The following is a 20,182-nucleotide window of genomic DNA, read 5'->3' as shown; positions in this document are numbered from 1 at the left end:
GCTGGCCGCCCAGTGCTCTCCACCTCTGCTGGCGTCCTGGCTCCGGGGAGTCTGGTGCGCAGGGCCTGTGCTAGCAAGGGGGTGGCGCCACGGCCCTGGAAGCCGGGACTGGGTCGCAGGTCCCGCCGACAGCCCAGGCCATGGCTCTGAAGAATGCCCGTATGGGAGAGCCTCTGCGGAGCACTGGCCTGTCCCCCAAGGGCCACTGTCCCTGCCCACCTCCCACCTGTGACCATCTGTGGATAAGACTTGACCCCTCCAGTTCCTCATTTCTGGCAACCAAGGAGGTCACCTCCACTGGGATCCTGGAGTCTGTTCCTTAACGTGTGTCCCTGGGTGTGTGTTTCTGGGAGGAGGGTCCGGCGGTTTTCATCACGTCCATCCTCCAAGGCCAGGTGGGTTTAGGTGGCGAGAGCCGGGTAGGGAAGGAGCCTGGCTGTCCCCGGGGTCGTGGGGGACCTGCAGGCCTGGGCAGGTGGGCTCAGGTTGCAGTTATGTTTTTCACCCCGACTTACAGACCCAGGGAGTTTGAACCTGGATTAAGGAAACACTATTTGCACGGTCTCTCCTGACTTTTGGCATTTCCGCTGTGAATGTTGGCAGGCCACGGTGGCATTGGCGGGATGTGTGGAGGGCACGGGCACTTTCCTGGCACGTGACGGGTGGAGACCGCTCCCGGCGTCACCTGTACTCGGCTCCCCTGCCCGGTTGCACGACAGACCCGCACGGATGGGTTCGTGTGGTGTCGACGGTCTTTTGATGAAGGGTTCCGTTTGTGCCCCGCATGTCCTGTGTGTTCCGTTTCCTGCATTTAAAAGCCTTCTGAGAGGGGTGTCCAGGCCCCGCTACGTTGTGCAGGACCCTGCACCCAGGAGCTGTGCCCCGCCAGGAGCCCTGCCGCCCTGAACAGCCACTCTGACAGCCGCTCTCCCTGTCCTCCAGGAGCTCACTTATATCCGGCCGTGAGCTCCTCGAGGCCAGAGCCCGCGTCTGCCTCCACTCAGCGCCAGCCCGAGACTCCCGGAGGGCGTCGTGCCCACCACCACACGCACCTGGAGACTCGGCTGTGTTCCAGGAGCAGCTTCCAGAATTGTCCGCACACACCTTTTCTGAAATCGTTGTCATTTTAACCAGGACGTTGCAAGCAAAACGAAAGGGGAAATTGTTTCATTCTCGCGGGCGCGAGGGGGTAGCCGTCGCTCACGTGTTACTTTAGCCGGGGGTTTTGGGGTGGTGAGAGGGATTGGGGAAATTAGGCTTTGAAGGATCTGACAGTTCGTACCTGCACGTTCCGTATCCTTCACTGTCACTTGAATCTGCTGCTGTCGCTGTGGGTTTCCGATCGTTGAAAGGGTTCTAGGTCTGTCTGCAGACGGTGCCACGGAACGTGGACAGAGGCCACGTGGGGGTCTGCGATGCCTCTGATGACTGTACCCGCGTCTTGTTTCAGAATAAAACATTTCTCTAAAACGTTGTAGGAAACGCTCTTTTTTGTTCTTCGTTGTTAGATAAGGAAAATTGTGCTACCGTGTGATACCTGGTAGTAAGTCTGATTAAGGTGTACTTTTGAACTAGAGCGAAATTTCTGAAGGCGCCACAGCCAGAGGCATGGGCTTCCTGCCCACCTGTTTCCTAGGTTCAGAGCCAGAAGGAAGTGGGGCCTTCCTGGTGGGGAGGCCTGTGAGCCTGCTGCTGTTTTCTGGACCTGACTCGAGTCCCTTCTGTCCCCCAAGCTCCGGGCCACGAAACAGTTGACGTCAGGGGGCCTGGACTCCAGGGGGGCGGATCCCACCGTGACCCTGGGGAGCACCCAGCTGCGGGGAGCACTGGTTAGACTGTTGTGGACGGTTTATGGACAGACTACTGTGGCTAAAGATCCTCGGCACCGGGGGCCACACAGATGTGGCTCGGGCACGGCTCTGTCCACATCCCTAAACCGAGGACCGAGCAGAGACTGTCCCTCCCCTGTCGGCCAGCCCTTCAGGGGCAGCGCCGTGTGGCGCTTAGGGTGCGTCCGTAGACGCCACGCACAAACTCCAGTCGGGGTTTTGTCGTCTGAGGTGCCCTGACCTCACGGCCCTGGGTCCTTTGCCACAGCAGCACTCTGCCGCCACCCGATAGCACTTTCTACGTGAATGGATAACCGGACCACAGACTGTCGCCTGACGCTTCTCTCGATGCTTCTTAAAACCGTTTGCCGTGGAGCTGCTGCCACGATGAGCCGCCTTCTGGGGGGCATAAAGGTCTGGTTCTGTGGGGGGAGGGGCCTGCCCTCTCCCCGCCCCCAGCCCCTGCTCACGTGCTGCGACTCCCGGCTCTGGTCCCAGCTCTGCCTCCTTCGCCTTCGGGACGAGCGTCCAGACCCTGCAAGCGGCTTGGCTTTCCCTGAGCGCTCCTGGGGTGTCGTGACCTCTGCCCCCACCCCCTGGAAGAGCAGGGCCCAGGTGGGCCGGTCTGCACCCCGCTTCTCCTCAGAGGCCACCAGCAGGCCCCCTGGGACCCGGCATGAAACGGGCAGGAAGGGCGTCTTGCTCCCGCCCATCCTGCTTGGAGCACAGGCCGCACAGAAGTGGTCTCGAGAAACACTGGGTTTATTGCAGTTTTGGCCTCTTTCCTAGGCCGGCCCCGAGGCCACGTCTTGAGTCAAGGTGGAGACCCCAGGAGGGCACCGGGCCTGCCCTCCTGCCTCCCATCATGGTGTCACCACTGCTCCCCTGGACCTCAGGAAACCCTCAGAAATCCCGATGGCCTCGGGCAACTAGGCTTGCAGGCAGGGGGCATGTGCCGCCCCAGGGCTGTGTCTGTCCAGAGACCCCCTCTGGAAGCACCCCCTGTGCTGGCGGCCTGTGAGCCCCGTGTGAGAGGAGCCGTGCGTGTGTGTGCACATGCGTGTACGTGGTGTCAGGGCTGCTGGAGCCTCCCTGGGGCAGCCTGGAGGCCCCACTGCTGGTTTTAAAGGAGGCAGAGGGGGGAGCTGGAGAGAGAGCGTCTCTTTTGTTTTAGAAGATTCCGGAAAGATCTGGCGTTGAGTGGGAACACAAAGGTTGTCAAGGCACTGGCACTTTGTAAGCTGGCCTCTGGGGAGGCGAGAGGGGAGGGGAGGGGAGGGGAGGGGGAGGTCTGCAAACGCTGGATGTGCCTGGGGTAGCCTTTGCCCTTCCGGAGGCCTTGGGGCAGTGGCCTGGTCCCAGGCCAGAGGCGGAGTGACCAGTGCTCGTGTGCCAGGTTTTCCAGGAAAGGGGACGTGTGTGCAGGTCCTGGGGTCATGATCCCCCGCCCCGTTGAAAGCCTGGTTTGGTTTGATACGGGGAGCGGGTTGGGGCTGTACTGCTGGGCGCAAGGTATCTGGGAAAAAGGGTGTCAGGAGGCCGCGGCCCTATCAGGGGAGAGCGAGAGGCCGGCAGCCTGCGTCCACCAACCGCTTAGCTGCTGGGGGAGGCACCCAGGCCTTCCTCGGGAGGGGTTCCTAAGTGGAAAGGCCTCTGTGGGTACCCCACCCCCCAACCTTGAGCAGCATGCTCTCAGCCCTGCCTCAGTGCACCTGGTCTGCGGGCAGCCTGAGGGCAGCAGACAGTGGGGGCAGCAACAGGGCTGGGGGGCTGGGGAGAGGGAAAGGAGGAGGGGCAGGTCTCCTGCAGGGCTGTGGGGGGATGGGGCTCTCCTCTCCGCCCAGAAATCCTTGTCCCCAGTGCGTGAGTGCAGGTGCAGGGTCAGGAGAGAGGTCCGAGGTCAGTGAGCTTTGACACGTGCTGGGGTGAGATAGTCACACCCGGCCCTTCCCCGCAGGACTTGTCACCAGGCGCTGGGTCTCCTGGGTCCCCGGGAGGGCAAGACTTTGACAGCCCCTTCCCCAGGTACTGGGGGTGAGGGAGGGGGTCCAGGGAGCTGAGGGGCACCCTTCCAGGCCGGTTTTCCCTTGCCTTTCAGGGAGGAGCCGCCTGGGGCGCCGGACAGGACACGGCCCTCGAGCTGCCCGAGCTGACCCCGGAGGAGAAGAGGGTCCTGGAGAGGAAGCTGAAAAAGGAGCGGAGGAAAGAGGAGAGGAAGCAGCTTCGGAAGGATGCAGCCCCGAGCGTGCCGGCCAAGCCCTCCGGGGCCCAGCTGGCCCTGGACTACCTCCGTGGGTAAGGCGACCCTCTCACGCGGGGCCTGGCCGGGTCCGGAGGGTCTCTGGTGTACCAGGAGGGACGGGGGCTTGGGTGAGCTGCTCCAAATCTGGCTCCTGGGGCCAGTGGTGTCCCCGCAGCCTGGGACCTGCCCTGGTGGGCGTCACCACAGAACCACCACCCCCAGTGCCCACTCGAGCCCTCGGGGTGCCTGGCAGACCCTGGTTTACCCCGTTCCCACGGCAGGCAGAGCCTGGCATTTGCCAACAGCTCTGTGCAAGCCTGTCTAGGAGCTCCCGGAAAAGCCAGGCCCCAGTGAAATCGCTGGCTTCTGTTGGCAGAGGAACCCGCGGGGAAGTAAAGTCACGGGTTCCAGCAGCCTCCCCCCGCCCCCGCCGCCCACAATGGTTTTCCTCCTCCGGAAGTGGGGTCCGTCCAGTGGCACCAGCGGCCAGCACCAAGACGGGCTTCCCTGGGGAGACCCGGCTCCGACGCACTCATCTGTGCGTTGATCGTGGGGAGCGGTGTATGCGCAGCCGCCCCGGCCGCCGCCGAACTCCTTTGACTCCAACAGCAGCCCCTGCTCCCGGCACTCACTCCCCATTCCCCTCAGACCGCCCCGCCCGCCTCCACCCAAGCCCTCGTCCACCCCGTGTCTCTGTGGGCGCGTCCATTCCGGACGATTGTGCCCGTGGGAGTCACGCACAGCGTGGCCTTTTGCGAAGCGCTTCCTTCGCTCGGCGAAACGTTTGAGGCCCACCCACGTTGCAGCACATGTCAGGCGTCCCTTTCTCTTTACGGCCAGATACCACGCACCGCACGCATACGCCACGTCTCGTTTATCCGCTCACCCGCTCGTGGGCGTTCGGCTTGTTTCGGGCGCGGGGCCGTTGTGGCTGATGCTGTGGTGCGTGTCCCCGTACGGGATCTTGTGGGGACATGTCTTCCTCGGTCTCGGGCACAGCCTCGGAGCGGGATCGCCAGGGACCCCGTTTTTGCAGGAGCTGCAGACCTGCCCACGGCGGCTGCGCCACGTTAACAGCCCCACCGGCAAGGGCCCCGACCTCTGCCCGTCCGCGCCCGCCTTCGCTGATGACAGCCACGCGGGTGGGTGTGAGGCCGTGTCTCGCTGTGTTCCTCGTTTGCATCCTGTACGTGTTAAACAAAGATGCCGATAACCCAGGGGGCTGCCGAGCGGCACCCTCTTGGCTCCTCCCCGGAGGGGTCCCTGGAAGGGCTCAGCCAGGAAGGCGAGTGCCCCCCGTCCCAGCTCCGTGACTCCACCTGCTGGCCCCGGGCGTGACTGCGTTGGGGGCAGGAATCCAGCACACCAGCTGGCTGGCCTCCTCAGGGCAGAGAACTGAGGGTCCCGCAGCCTGGCCTGGGTGAGGAGGACCCTGTCCGCTGGTCCCCGTCCCCAGCCTTAGGGATGTGTAATTCTGTGCGACGTGGGACCCTGGGGCCTCTGCACTCTTGGCTGCTGGGCACAGTGGACGGGGCTGGAACCAGCACCCCTTAAGGAGTCCAGCCCCCAGCGTTGGTGTCACCTGGGCACACGCTCCCACACGTCCCAGTGAAGAGAGAGCTGGGTCTGGGGTCTGGGGTGCGGCTGGGGAATCTGCATGTGCTGGGACCAGGTCTCTGGCTCAGCCCTCCCGGCCTCCCTCCCTAAACTCAGCAGGGGTGCAGGGGCATCGCCAGCCCCCGTAGCCCTGGCAGAGGCTGGATTGGCCCTGCTGCATGTCATGGGTCTAGAGGGGTGAGCCCTGCAGGGACCATACACAGCAGCAGCTCGAGAATGCCGAGGGCTGCCTGGTTCAGGGGCTCAGCACCGTCCGTGCAGCCGTGTTCTCTGAGGTCAGAGCTGAAGGCCGTCCTCGGTTGGTGGCCAGAGAGGGCAGGAGCGCGTGGGTGGGGGCCCCCTGGTACTTGAGGACAGATGCCTGCTGCTCCCTCCGCTGGCGTGCGGGTGTGGGGTCCCCGGCTCAGTTGGGCTGTCAGCACGGCGTGGGGCACCAGCCTTGGGGATGGCAGGGCCTGGGCTGGAGCCAGCCTGCTGCTTGTCAACGTGGGTCCTCGAGCGAGAGGGTCGTCCTCTGTAGTCTCGGCTGTCAGCCTGAGAGCCCACGTGTGTTTCTGTGAGCGTGCACGGGTCACAGCTGGACACAGGAGGCCGCGGGGCCGGGCTGGACGGAGAAGCCGGGGGACAGGCCAGCCACAGAGTGGACCTCAGGCTGTGCCACGGGCGCAGAGCCCGCCTGGGGTGGGCGGGGGTGAGGACAGGCTAGAGGCCTGCGGCCGCTCTTCGCGTACACCCCGTGTGGGCGACAAGAGGCCGGGCTGCGGACCCGGTCTTCACTCCCGAGGCCACGCCTCCCGCCGCCGCGTGGACTGCCCAGCTCCCTGGCGTTCACCCACCGGGGGCCTGTCCTGTCCAGATGCCCCATTACCTAGAGGCTGGCCCGGGGACCCCATCCATGTTGTGGTAGGCCGCCTGTCCTCTGCTGTCTGGGCCTCGCCTCCAGCCCGCGCGGGCTCCTGTGGCCGCCCGGCGTCCCCGTGCCTGGCAGCTGTAGGTCTTGTGTGGCGGGAGCTGCACCCCATGCGTGTGCTTGGAATGGTAGCGGTGGTCTCTGGGCCCGCGGGAGCCCCGAGGGAGCCCCGAGGGCAGCCTGGCCCCTGTGGGATGTCAGACCCAGGGCCAAGGCAGCCAGCATGCTCTCCCCGGAGACCCCACACCAACCCCTCGCCAGGCTGGGGGCAGGGAGACGGACTCCGGCTGTTTCTTCCCTCTTCCACCGGGGCCCCTCCCGCCGACTGAGCCGGACACAGCAGCTCCTCTCTCACGGGGTGTCCTGTCCCGCTGGGCGCCCGGCCCCCAGCCCCATCCCCAGCGCAGGCCGGGACTCGATCAGGTGCTGCGTAAGCGGGGGTCAGCGGGGCGTGCGGCCTCAGCGACTCAGGGCCTGCCTTCCCGGGACGAGAGGCTGCTGGGCCCCATCCCTCGTTTACGCCCGGGGCCTGGGCCGGCCAGCCAATTCCACCTTCCCGTGAGCTGAGAGATTTCTGCCGTGCAGACCGGGCCGTACGAAATCCGCGAGTTGTCTGATTGCCGCGAGAGCACGGGCTGCTCTAGGCCGCGATGGCACTGCCGGCTGGAACGTGGGGGTTGGCACGTGTGAGGCCTGGGGCCGGGTTCTTAGGGTTTCCCTGAAGACCGCGGCCTTGGGGACAGGTTGGTGGAGATAGAGACACATTCACCAGCTCAGGGGCTCCAGAACCTGCCCGATGTTGGGGCTCAGGCGGGGCCCGTGGGACACACGTGTCTCTGGGTGGCCGTGGGCCGGGGGCCTGTACAGCAGCTGCACGTGCTTCTGCCCATCTGGGTGTTGAAGCGTCCTTCACCCATGACCTCACGGAGCCACGTTCTCTGGGAGCCACTGACGACTCCGTACCCCCTCGGGAGGGTGGGGCTCAGCCCTTACGACCAGGGAGCCCACCTAACGCGGGGTCCCCGCTCCCTCCCTGTGGACCCTGGTCTCTCAGATTCTCTATCCCCACGGGTCCTGCCTCTCAGGGAGGCGTCTCTGAGACGGAGCAGGAGCCTGGAGAGGCGGGCTGGCTTGTTCATGTCCGTCATCCCCAACTTCACTCCTGTGTCCTCGTCGTCCTGGTCTGGGGGCCTCCCCTCTGCCTGTCGTGGCCTAGGGGCTTGGGGCTCCCAGCCAGTGCCCCTTGCTTCCTTTGGGCCCACACGGCAGATCTGAAGCCACCGTAACACTGTCTGGGGGTTCAGGTGACCACAAGGGGGGGGTTGAGCCTAAGCTAGACCAGAACCCTGGCTCGGGTCAGGCACACAGCCCGTCCGTGTTGTCGATGCTGTGGCCATGGCAGCCAGGTCCGTGGAGCCCCAGGTCCCAGGCAGTGGAGCTCGGCACCTCCACACCCTCCGTCAGCCCAGGATGGACCCCACAGACCCTTGGGGAGGTCGTGTGCCATCTTCCAGGGCAGGGGAATTGGCCAGCGTGCAGGTGGTCAGTGGAACCAAATGGTGATTTGAACAGAGAAAGTTTATTGTAAAGAAGGAGTAAGCACAGCAAAGGGCTTGCTAGTAAGTCGAAACCCAAGACCCGGGAGGAGCAGACCCCAAGACAGCCGCTCCTCAGGGCCGGACGAGCCCAGGGCCTACACCTTTGGGGGAGGAGTCACAGGAGCTGTGGCCACAGGACTTGCTGGGAAGGCTGCTCACGGGAGGCCTGGCCAGGGCTCCGTGGACCGTCGGCTCCAGGGGGTTGCTTGCTGGAACCAGAGTGCATCAGCCTCCGTGTCCTGTTTTTATGGGTCTGCAGCTACTTCTACTTAGCGTCGCGCCATCTGGCAAACCCATTTTTTGAAGACCCCCCCCCCCCCAGCAGAGTGGGCGATGCACGGTGTGAGCCAGCGCAGTCACTTGATAACCAGCACGGGGCAGGGGCCCCTCGGGTTAACCCGCAGGGATCAGCCAGGGACAGCGCCCGGCCTGGCGGCTCTTGGGCTCTTCCTCGGGGCCTCCTCTAATGACCGCGGCCCGATTTCTGCCGCGCACTCGTTCCGGGCACAGGCCGAGGGCCACACCTGCGGGTGCGGGAGTCCGGGTCGTGGTGCCCTGAAGGCACACCACTTTGTAGGGGCGCCGGTCAGTCTCCAGGGCCAGATCCCAGATGTGAATCCACGGGTCCCCAGCGGGATGGGATGGGAGCAGGGACCCGGTCTGGCTCAGGTCCTGTTCTGTGGCTGCCACACAAAGTGCCCGTGGTCCCCGGCAGACGTGGGGCTGGGCTCAGGCGGCTCTGCTGTCACGTGACCGTGTGTGTGAAGTCGAGTAAGAGTGACTCCACCTCAGCCCCGCGAGCTACTGTCCCTCCAGTCGAGGCTGCAGCTAGGGCACATCACACACCCTGGGGGCTCACCCCCCGCCCTCCTGCCCACACCCCTCGGTGCCCCCGAGTCCCAGACACGCCGCCCTTCTCTTCCTCCTGCTTGTCAGCAGGCTGGCCTCGTGGCCGCGGGTTGGGTGGGGGCTGGGGTGGGGGGTCACACGGCCTCAGGTGGCCCACACCAGCACGACCCTCGGGGTCAGGGTTCCTGGCTCCCCCCGGGCTGCTCTCCCTCACCCTCCACACACAGCTCTCAGTTGGGAGGCCGTCCCCGCTCCGGCGGGCACACGGTGAAGGCTGACGCGGGAGCGGCTGATTTCAGGAGCCTCCGGGGGCCCGTGCCGTCTGGCGCGGATGTGGAGGCAGGCGCTCGGGAGTGAGGCGCCCTCCCAGCGCCAGGCCCCTGAGCCCCCTCCGCTGCTCCTCGTCTGCCACCCTCCAGCTGGGGAGGGGCCTCCACACACCTGCTGCACAGACCCTCTGTCAGTTCCCGCCGGCGCCTGACGTGTCCTGTCCTTGCTTCCCAGCTGGGCCCAGAAGCATGAGAGCTGGAAGTTCCAGAAGACGAGGCAGACCTGGCTGCTACTGCACATGTATGACGACGGCCAGGTATGTGCACCGGTGGGGCGGGGGGGGAAGCAGGGGTGTGCATGCTGCAGGTGGTTTGGACAGGGTTATGCACACGGCCAGGGTGGGGGGGGGGGGATGGTTAGGGCAGGTGTGTGCACGCTGGGAGGGCTTTAGGGCAGGGGTGTGCATGCTGGGGGGAGGTGAGGGCAGGGGTGTGCACCGAGGGGCAGGGGTGTACATGAGGCAGGGAGCAGGGGTGTGCACACCCGGTGGGCGTGGTTAGAGCAGGTGTGTGCACGCTGGGAGGTTGTTAGGGCAGGGGTGTGCACGCTGGGAGGGCGTTAGGGCAGGGGCAGGGGTGTGCACACTGGGGGGGTGTAGGGCAGGGGAGGGCAGGTGTGCGCACATGTCCGACAGCAATCGTGTGTGCACGCTGGGGGAGGGGAAGCATGTGCAGATGTAGGACGGCGACTGCCATGTGCGTGGTGAGTGAGCGGAGGGAGGTGTGGAGCGTGCGTCCCCGGTGGGGAGGAGAGCTGTGTGCACCTGGCGGGGTGGGGAGTGCGTCTGGGAGAAGCCAGTTCTCAGACACAGGTGGGGCACGGGGGTGCCCTCCCAACGCACCTGGTGCAGGATGGTCCATGCCGACCTCCCTCGGTCACATGATTCAGGGGGCACCTGCGTTTGAGCGTGCGGTAATCGGCCACGTCTGTGGACCTGCTTCGGGATTCTAGAAACGCCCCGATTGCCACCACACCGTTGGCGGCTCTCCTCCTGGCCAGTGGTCGCCCTGGTGCTTGCCACGTGGTGCTCCTTGGTCCACCCTCGTCTGCCTTGGTCGGCTGGCTTTCCGCCCTTGGGCAGAGCCTGGCCGCCTGCCCCCTCCCCCGCCCCACCAGAGCCACATCTGCGTCTGCGAGGGTCTTCTCCCAGGCTGCGTAAGCCCCTGCTACCGCCATTTGTTCTGACAAGTATAGCTTTTGTCACAAGCGTGACGGCCCTGCTGCAGGGAGGTCCAGGGTGCCTGTGTGCCCGTGACCGGGGAAGGACACGCCTGAGAGCCAGACTCTGAAATCAGGGTGGGGGGACAGCTTTCCAAACAGGCGCCAGGGCTGGGCCAGCCTGTACCGCTGCAGGAGTCACGGGCCGGCCTTGTGACCCACCGCAGAGCCCGCACTGGGGCGTGACACCCCACCCTTCCTTCCCCGTGACCCCCCCGTCCCGTGCCGATCCGTGGCCGCTCCCCACTCGCCATAGCTCAGGGCCCACACCCCCTCCCCCAGCACATCACCAGACTTCTGTGCCCAGGAGCCCGGGCCCCGCGGACACACCGTCCCTGGAACTCTCTGGAGCAGGTGTCACACACACGGAGCCAGCGGGCAGCTGTGGACAGAGACCTGTGTCCTGACCACCCTGCCCGCCCCCTTCCCCCCTGGGGCCTCAAGGTGCTGGCAGGTGATGGTGGCCTGACAGCCACTCCCAGCCTGTGTGGACTCGCTGTGCCCTGAGGAGGGGCCTAGGCGCCTCGGGAACCGAGGCCTTGCTTCCTGAGGCCCCTGGAGACCACCTGGTCACTGCCCACTGGGAGGTGGGCTGGAGACGTGTCATAATTTTGACGAAGCCTGATTTTTGTCTTTTTTTCTTTTGTCACTTGTGCGTCTGGTGTCATAACTAAGAAATCACGGTCTCACCCAAGGTCAGCAGAATTACCCCAGTGTTTCCTTGTGAGGGTTTTGTAGTTTCTGTTCTTACCTTTAGGTCTTTGATCTCTTTGGGGTTAACTCTGTGTGTGTGTCAATTAGGTTTCTGTGAGTAGACTGTCCCCCAGCGGATGGACTTGGCACCTTCCCGGTGTCCTGTCATTTACTTAGCCATCTGCCCCGCTGGGACGTGAACCCGGAAGGACAAGGCTCGTCGGCTTTCACGGACCCCCACATCTCTGAGCCTAACGCCCCGGAGCTGCCTGGGCTCCCCTGGAAACCGGGGCACGTGCACCTGAACCCAGCTGGGGGGAGGGGTGGTGTCCGGGGCCTTTCCGGAGGGGCGCAGTAACGGGTGGGCGGATGGACCGATGGATTCATTGGTCTCTGGTGAGCCCCCTGAGGTCAGGGTCAGGGTTCACTTGGGGTCCAGCACAGGCAGTGGGATAGAAGAAAGCCCTGGACCGCAGCGGATGACTGTGGCCGAGGCGCCTGGGGGTGGGGGGGTAGGAGGGGAGGCGCGGAGGCGGGGAAGGGGGAAGGGCCCTGGGAACGGTGTGCCCGGCCCTGGGAACGGTGTGCCCGGCCCTTGGTTCCGCAGACGCTCCCGGGCCTGCGTGACTCAGCAGGCTGGTGGCAGGAACAGGAGGGGACCCCGGGGCCAAAGCTGGGGGTCCTGGTTGCTCCGGCCCCCAGACGCTAGACGGTGCTGCCTCCTGGCCCCACACCGAGCCCCGCTTCCCTTTGTGGGCGTCCTGCCGTCCCGCCCACGTGCCCCACCGGCTGTGTGTGGCCCCGGAGCAGAGGGCCGGACCCTCCTTGGCTGGACCGTGGCAGCAGTGGCGCCCCGGTGCTGCTCGCGGGAACAGCAGAGGCCGTGACGTGAGACGAACCTGTTCCGTGGTCCCACGCGTGCCCTGTCTTCCTGGTGCGCCTACTTGAAGAACCCCCACCCCCACCCCCACCCCCACCCCAGCCTCACTTCGAGCCCCTGAGGCGCACGGGCCTGACCTCATGGCTGCCGCGTGTCTGCGTGTGTGCGTGGGTGTGCATGAGCACTTCCTGTCGGGAGCAGGATATGCGATTCGGTTTCACGGATGAGACAGAAGCCACATCCGACCCCCGTGGGGGTGGATGACAAGGGAGGGGAATAGAAAGCCCGGAAGGGAACGAGTACGCTCAGGGTCCACAGAGGCGGAGGGAGCCACGACCATTCGACGGGGAAAGAATGGCCTCCTCCGCAAGCGGAGTTTTGCCAGCTGGATTTGCACGTGTCAAGGAAGGAAGGTGACCCCATCTGACCTCTGTCAGCAGCCCTCAAAGCGGATCGAGGCCCCGGATGTCGGGGCTGAAACTAGAGCTCCCAGAAGCGAATCTGGGGGCACCTGTTGTGGCCTCAGGTCGGGCACAGGCGCCGACTGCCCCAGCACAGCGACCACAGACTCAGACTGGCGGGTGGGGAGATGGCCACCCACCCACCCACAGGAGGGAGGAGGTGGGCGCAGATCCCGATCTCACGGACTGTGGGAGCTTTTCTAGGTCGACAGAAGGGCAGCCCAACTCTAAAACGGACAAAGGGTGTGTGTCGACCTCTGTCCAGAGCAGACGATGCAGGTGGCCTTTGAGCGAGTGCCGAGGAGCTCAGTGTCACAGGCGTTGGGGAGGGGCCGGTCAGAGCAGGATGGCCCTGTGACCAAAGACAGACTGTGACCCCTGTTGCTGAAGACACAGCCGTTCTCGGCGGTGTTCTTCTCTCGTGTTCTCAGTGGATCGTGTTTCCTTACTTCTCGAGGACGTCAGCAACACCACTTTGAAGTTCCCTTCTCTCCGCACGACATTTATCTTGTTCAGGTCGCTTTTGGTTTGTTTGCTCGGCCTCTGACTTTGAGATCAGACACTTTGTTCTGACGTGATGCCCTGTGGGGTCAGGAAGGGCCTGGAAACCTGGCCAGGGCTGCGCGCACCCCAGGGGCCCGTGTCCTGAGCTGAGACCCAGATCCTGAGCTGATGGGCTGGGCTCAGGATCTGGGTTTTCTCTCCTGTGTCCTCAATTTCACGGTAGAATCTTCTAGTCTTGCTGCAGGACACAGGCTTGGCCGCCAACACCGGGGAAGCCTGTGCAGGGAGGTGGGGGGGGGAGACAACAAGGGGTGGGAGAGGGTCCACATGCGAGGGGAGTGATGTGGGGACCCCCTTCCCCATCGAATGGTCTGGGCGCCCTTGTCAAGAGCCAGCTGACCATGGGTGGAGGGGTTCCTGCCTGGGCCTGGCTCTGTCCCCTTGCCCCGTGTGCCTGTCTCTGCCTCCGCCTCCACTGCTGAAGCTTTGGAATTGAGGCCTGTGAGTCACTACCTGCTTTCTGAGCGGACCCGGCCGCCCCTTCACTCTCCCCTCTGGACGGGACCAGCCGGGCCCGGGGTCGGGGAGCCAGAACTCGGTTTTATCAGCGGGGGCTCCACCCTCAGACCCCCGGGGTGTGTGTGTGTGTGTGTGTGTGTGTGTGTGTGTGTGTGTGTGTGTGTGTGTGTCTCAGAAGATTTCTCTCCTCACAAACACGCCTGTTAACTGTCGACTGGCTGGCCTTTCGGGAGGGGGTGACATTCAATGGCTGCAGGGCCCCGAGCCCTCGAAAAAGACCGGGAGACTGGCCTGCCCTCCTCGCCTCCCCCAGCCCCGTGGTCCCACAGCAGCGGCACGGGGTGGGAACAGGGGTGCGGCACACGGGGCCCCGCACCGTCGGCGTGCCCGGGGCCGAGATGACGCCGAGCTCTGCTGCCTGGAGGAGGAGGCGGTGAGCCGCCTGACGCCCGGGCCCGCTCAGTGTCCGCACTCGTCACCTCACCCCGCCCGGCCCCTAACGCTCTGGTCCTCTTCCCCCACCAGGTTCCCGACGAGCTCTTCTCCACCCTGCTGGCCTACCTGGAGGGGCTGAGGGGCCGGGCCCGAGAGCTGACGGTGCAGAAGGCCGAGGCCCTGATGCAGAAGTCAGACGAGGCCAGGGGCGCGGACACCCTCCCGCTGGGGACGATCCAGCGCGTCCGGCAGGTGCTACAGCTGCTGTCCTAGGGCTGCCGGCGGGCCGGGTCACTGCCGCAGCCCCAGGCGGTCCCGGGCCTCTCGGTGAGGGCGACCGCGTCCTCCCGGCAGTGGGGCCCCAGCGAGGGGCAAGCGGGGTCAGCAGCAGGGCAGCGGCCAGTGGGCCCGGGGACTTCCGGGGGCCGGGCCCCTGGCCCTCGGGAGGACTGACTCCACGATGACAGGTTTTCATGCCTTCACAACCAAACGGGAGCACTTGGGGGGTAACCTAGAGACACTGGCCTGGTCACTCCGTGGCCTCAGAGCCCACAGGGAAGCCGAGGGAAAGGCCTGTTTTCTACTGGAATGACTCAGAAATCCACCAGAGCCAGCCCTTCCCGCCAGCAGTGGTCCGTCCCTGTTGGGGGCTGAGGGCGGTCCCTCCGGTGGCGGCCAGGGCTGCCTGGTCACCTGCCTGCGTTCACCGACCTTTTCCACTCCCGTTTGCAGTAAAACCATCCTGTGTCGGCAGTGGCTCTCGTTCTGTGTGTTTCGTTCTCATTTGTGCGTTGATCGACCACGAACGTGCGTCAGGCTGTGGCCGTAGCCCCCCCAGGACGGCGTCCTGGTGAGACTCCCCGTGTGGCGCTTCTGCCTGCGGGCGCCCAACACTTGCTCTGCAGGCCGCTGTCTGCACGGACCCGGGACAGGCTCGTTCTATGCCGAGAGGAGCTCTGGGTGCGTTGAACTCCCCAGAAGTCACGGGGCTCCCAGTGCCCCGGAGGCTGCGCTCAGGGCACCGCGGCCCACACCTCCTCAGCGAGTGGGGGAAGTCGGTGGGCGGCCGGTGCCGGGACCACCTTCAGGAGGCCTGCACTTCCCGGCACCTGTACGTGGAGAATCACAGGGTGGTGGAGATGTGGTGGTTTTAAAACTCATCCACCCAGGCTTTGGCGCTCTGCCCGCGGGGACGCGCGTCAGCCTCCAGCATGGGATGAGGCACGGGTGGAGCCGTGCGGCTCTGAGGCCAGGACAGGAGGCGGAGGCAGGCGGCGCCCTCTGGACGTGTGTCCTTGGGACTTGGCGGCCTTCACGTGGGAAGCCCCTGCCGGATGGGGAGGCTGCGTGGGGATCCACCAGGGTGATGGCAGGCCCTCCAGCGGCTTCCACCCCAGGTGACACCGTGCGAAGCAGAGGTGAGCTGTCACCACCGAGTCCTCACCTTGCGGGTTCGTAAACCCTGTTGCTGGGGCGCGTGCAGTAGACAACCAGGACAGCACGAAGGTGTGTAAGGTGAACTGGTTGTGTCCTGTCACGGTGCCGACAGTGAGTCACGGGCTCCTGGCCTGTGCGTAGACCGCTTATTCCAGAAGAAGGCCTGGGGCCTCGCTGTGGCCGCACCTGGCCAGGCCTTTCCAGCCACGTTCCCCCGAGGCGTCCCCTCCCAGCAGTGTCCCCAGCCTCGGTTTCTGCTTTCACTTGAGCTTCGGGTACTGTGAACCACCCGTGCCGAGGGACGCTTCTCCTTGATGGGGTCAGGCCTCAAGGTGAGGGTTCCCCAGGCCAGGAGGGGCCCAGGCTTCCAGAGGGCCCTGGGCTGGTCCTTGGGACCTCCCCTCTCTCACCTGCAACCCACACCCCTGGGTTCTGAGGGTCACGCGGCCCCACCTCCCACCCAACACCCACGCCTCCCCCGCGCCCCCCCCAGGGGCAGGGGTGATACTCCGCCACTCCCCGGGGGCATCTGGCTCCGCCCCTCCCACTGGTGCAGCTGAAACCCCGCCACGTGCACACACACACCCACTTCCGGGCCAGAGCACCTGGCGGCCCCCTCTTTGGCTTTTAGAGACAGAGGGGAGGTCCCGACCCTCCAGGCATCAGTGACATCCCAAACAGGAGGCACTTTGGAACCCCAAGTTGGCGCAGGCCTGTGAGTGCATCACCAATCCGATGTGTTGGCATCACGGCTCCACAGATAATCTGAGGGTGTCAAGCAATCGGGGTGCCAGCCTCACAGTGCCTAAGCTTTGAGGAGGCACCCAAAAAACACATTAAGGGGCACCTGGGGGGCTCAGTCCGTTGAGCATCTGACTTCGGCTCAGGTCATGAGCTTGCAGTTTGTGGGTTCGAGCCCCATGTCAGGCTCTGTGCTGACAGCTTGGAGCCTGGAGCCTGCTTGGGATTCTGTGTCTCCCCCTCTCTCTCCCCCTCCCCTGCTTGTGCCCTGTCTCTGTCTCTCAAAAGTAAGCATTAAAAAATACGTTGAAAAGTAGACACACAAAGGAAGATCCATAAGCTAGAAAAGGCTTTTTTTTTTTTTTTTTTTTTTTTTTTTAAGGAATCAGGGTTGATTGATCAAGAACCATAGCTCTGGGTTTCCTGGCAGCCAAGTTGAAAAGGGGAATGTGATGGGTCCCAAGTCCTCATCATCTGTTAATGGAAACAGTCGGGAGACCAGGGCACTCCCTTCACTTGAGCACAAACGCTCCCCGATACCAGATGGGAGAGTGCTCTTTCCTCCCTAAGGGCTCCTTCCAGGGCATAAAGTGCTGTCTACTGCAAGGTTCCCCCTGGCAGAGCGAGGAGACACAGACATGTCACCTGGGCGCACCGGGACCAACGTCACTTGCCGGGGGTGTCTGTCAGAGACGGCATGGATGAGGCCCCCGGGGCAGTGACGTGGGAGAGTCTGAGCCCCGGGGCCAGGCCACGGCGTGGGGTGGGGGCCGTGCGTGCTGAAGGACGGTCTGTGAGTCCCTGACTCACCAAGGTCTGTGTGGGGCCACTGGGCCAGGAAGCTTGACCGCGGCCGCTGTTTGCCTGTCGGCACCCCCGAGCCAGAAACAACCCAGACGTCCAGCAGCAGGTGACCGGGACACCAAGGCAAACAGCACTCAGCAGTACAAGGACAGAAACACTGACACAGGCCACAGCGTTGCACTGGGCAGGGGACCTTGGACCACAAGGGGGACCTCAGACCGCCGTTCCACTGACACGAGATTCTGGGAACGGTGAGCTTGCTCACCTGCGGTGACGGAGCGCCCAGGGGCAGGGGCGCCTTCGGGGACTGCGGCCACACAGCGTGTGCAGGTGTCAGACCCGTTCCGGGGAGCAGAGACAGAGCCTCGCGGGGCAGAGCTCACGGCAAAGCACTTTGGAAGAAAAATGGTAAAGAAGTTCATTGTCACCTTAATGTCTATTCTCACCAAAGTTCCCCGCGTCCCTCCTGGAGACCATCTCGAGCGCTCCATCGAGAATGGGTGAGGGAGCGACCAGACGTCCCGGCCGTCACTGCCGACGCCATCACCCTGCCCCACCCTCCAAGGAAGCGCCCTTCCTGGGACTCGTGTCCGAGAAACGTTCAGGCAGGTGTTGCTGTTGACCTCCTGCAGTGACCAATGGCCCCCCGCCAAGCTTCCCCTTCCGGTGCCCCCCGGAGAGCGACCTTGTTTAGTGAAATCAGTGCTTATCCAGTAGGAATGTCCCTGAGGTGCTTCAGGACATTAGGTGGCCATGAGCCAGGACCCCTGCCCTGAGAACGGACCTTCAGCCTCTCGTGTGTCTGCCCTGAGGGTGGGTGTCCCAGCGGCCCTGGGAGCTTGCTTCTGGTTTGGGGGCCAGTGGTGTGACGGGACCAAGAGCCACCCGCCGGCCCCCAGGGGCTCCGTCCCTGACAACCAAGAGGAGGGGCGCTGTGGCCATGGGAACCCACGTTCAGGGGCCCAGCTGCCCCCTCCTCACCCTCAACGTCTGGGACCCTTGATGGACGTCTGCAGAGGCTCCTCCCGAAGCCCATGCAGGCTGGAGGCTGAGCTCATTGGAGATGCAGCCAGCAAGAAATGGGACCCCAAACTTGGAAGTGTCCACCATGGATGATTGGACAACACAACACGCGCCATCCACCCACGAAACACTATTCGGCCTTAAAAGGGAAGGAAGTTCTGGCACCTGCTCCAACATGGGCGGACCCTGCAGACACTATGGTGAGTGACACAAGCCAGACATGGGAGGACACGCACTGGGACCCACTCCCACGACGCCCTGGGGTCGTCAGACGCACGGACACGGGAGGACACGCACTGGGACCCACTCCCACGAGGCCCCAGGTCGTCAGACGCACGGACACGGAGGAGACGGTGGGGCCGGGGCTGGCGGAGCAGGTAGGGTTCTGTGTGTAACGGGGACAGAGTCTCAGTGTGGGGAGATGGAACGTTCTGGAGCCAGACGGTGGGGCGGCTGCACAGCAGCGTGAATGTGCTCGGTGCCCCTGAGCTGCTCACTTAGAAGTGGTTGAAATGGTAATTTCTGTTATGTGTGTTTTACCACAAGAAAAATACAAAGCAAATGAGAGCAACCAGCAGATGATGGGGCAGAGGTGGGGGGAGGGGGCGTCCCATCAACACCTCGGTGGAGCCCCCATCACGGGGCGAGTGTCTACACCAGGTCAGGGCCAGACTGAGCAGCTCTCTGGAGCGGGTGGGCGGTGAGTCCCCCTTGTTTGCAGAGGGGAAGGCAGCGGCACACCTGGGTCTCCAGATCACTCATGCAGGGGCTGGGCCCGGTGGAGGGGCTCGGGGGCAGCGGTGACGTGCTTTCCTCGTGGGCCAGACGTCACAATTGTCATGTTGTGCACCTTCGGTGTATAATACATTTATTCTGTGTCCACCCCATAAAGCGGGGGGGGGGGGGTGGGGGGGGGACAGATATTCCCCAGACGGCCCCGGCTCTCCTGGGCCCCAGCCAGTTCTCCGCAGGGGTGAGGGGAGCCTGAGAATAGGGGGCCCGGAGGTCCCCTGCAGGGGTGAGGGGGGTGCCAGAGCCTTCCGCACCCTGGACCGGGGTGGCCGAGGATCCCTCTCACGCCAGCCCTCTGCCCGGCCCACCTCAGATCTGCACCAGCCCACAGGCCTGAGGAGCCGAGCCGCGGGCGCCTGGGGTCGCCATGGGGATCTCCTGCCTAACGTCCCGCCAGAGCTCCCGGGGTCCCCCACAGGGACCCGTTCCCACCAGAGCCGCCAGCCCTGATGCAGCCACGGGGCGAGCATCGTGTTTGTGAAGCGTTTTCCTCCGGGATCTACACCTTCCAAGCCCAGTACAAAGGCTTCTCACATTTATTCTTGGCAAATCAGAGCAATTACCCCAAAGCAGCAACGACCCTACTGGATTCTGAGGAGAAAAGTTAAGTCACCTTGGAAAGTGGTTCGTTTTGACGCCTGTTCCTGGGAGTTAGGAAATAGCGGTTCAGTGTGTGCGTCCCGCCGCCCGGCTGACGCGGGACCGCCCCGGCAGGTGCCGTGGGCCCAGCTCCTACGGGGGGCGTGGCTCCTGGAAACGGGGTCCAGGCAGCCCTACGTTCACCACAAAGAAAGGAGACCCCCGTAACCGCTGCCTTCGCTTCTAATGCTCACCTTTTCCCTTTTTGGGCTGCCCAACCCCTCCCACCACGCCCGCCCCAAGCAGCACAGTCTCTTCAGCCAAGAGCTTCTTGGAAGGGTTTCCACAGCCATTCCGGAATGTTCTGCCTCGCTCTGAAGGATGCTGTCAGTTGATTGGCCGGGATGAACTCGGATGAGATCCACGCTCCTTGTCGCGCGTGACCCGCTAGACTCAAGCGGCCCCGACCCCTCCACCCAGGTGTCAGACGTTTGAGACAGAAGCAGTCCGGCGACAGAGAAAATCCTCACCTCCCCCCCAGCACCCAGGTCTTTCCAGAAATAAAAGATACCCAGTCCATACCCCTTCCCCCGCAGGGGCCCACCATGTGAACGGCACATCCAGAAGCACACACGGCCACGGCCCTGCCCCCTCTCCCTGAGGGAGAGGCTGCCTGACCTCTGCCAGCCCCCTGCACCCCCCACCCAGGGCTTGGGACGGG

General features: G+C 64.2%; 1 protein-coding gene across 2 annotated transcripts in view; it reads left to right on the top strand.

Moving 5' to 3' along the window:
* The window catches only part of CHLSN (cholesin), a 101,891-nt gene extending 87,053 nt beyond the window's left edge, over positions 1–14,838 (top strand). For both annotated transcript variants that reach the window (XM_086691198.1, XM_086691199.1), the window contains 3 exons: positions 3,928–4,124; positions 9,550–9,631; positions 14,176–14,838. In XM_086691198.1, the coding sequence (XP_086547324.1) occupies positions 3,928–4,124; positions 9,550–9,631; positions 14,176–14,358 (462 nt within the window). In that variant the 3' untranslated portion in view covers positions 14,359–14,838. Of the gene's footprint in view, positions 1–3,927; positions 4,125–9,549; positions 9,632–14,175 lie in introns of those variants that run through there.
* The last annotated feature ends 5,344 nt before the right edge of the window (positions 14,839–20,182 follow it).

Source organism: Puma concolor, chromosome E3, assembly GCF_028749965.1.
Source record: "Puma concolor isolate L17-30 chromosome E3, mPumCon1.1.hap2, whole genome shotgun sequence".
Taxonomy (NCBI): domain Eukaryota; kingdom Metazoa; phylum Chordata; class Mammalia; order Carnivora; family Felidae; genus Puma; species Puma concolor.
The sequence above is the reverse complement of the archived record's forward strand: the minus strand, read 5'-3'. Positions and strand labels throughout refer to the sequence as shown.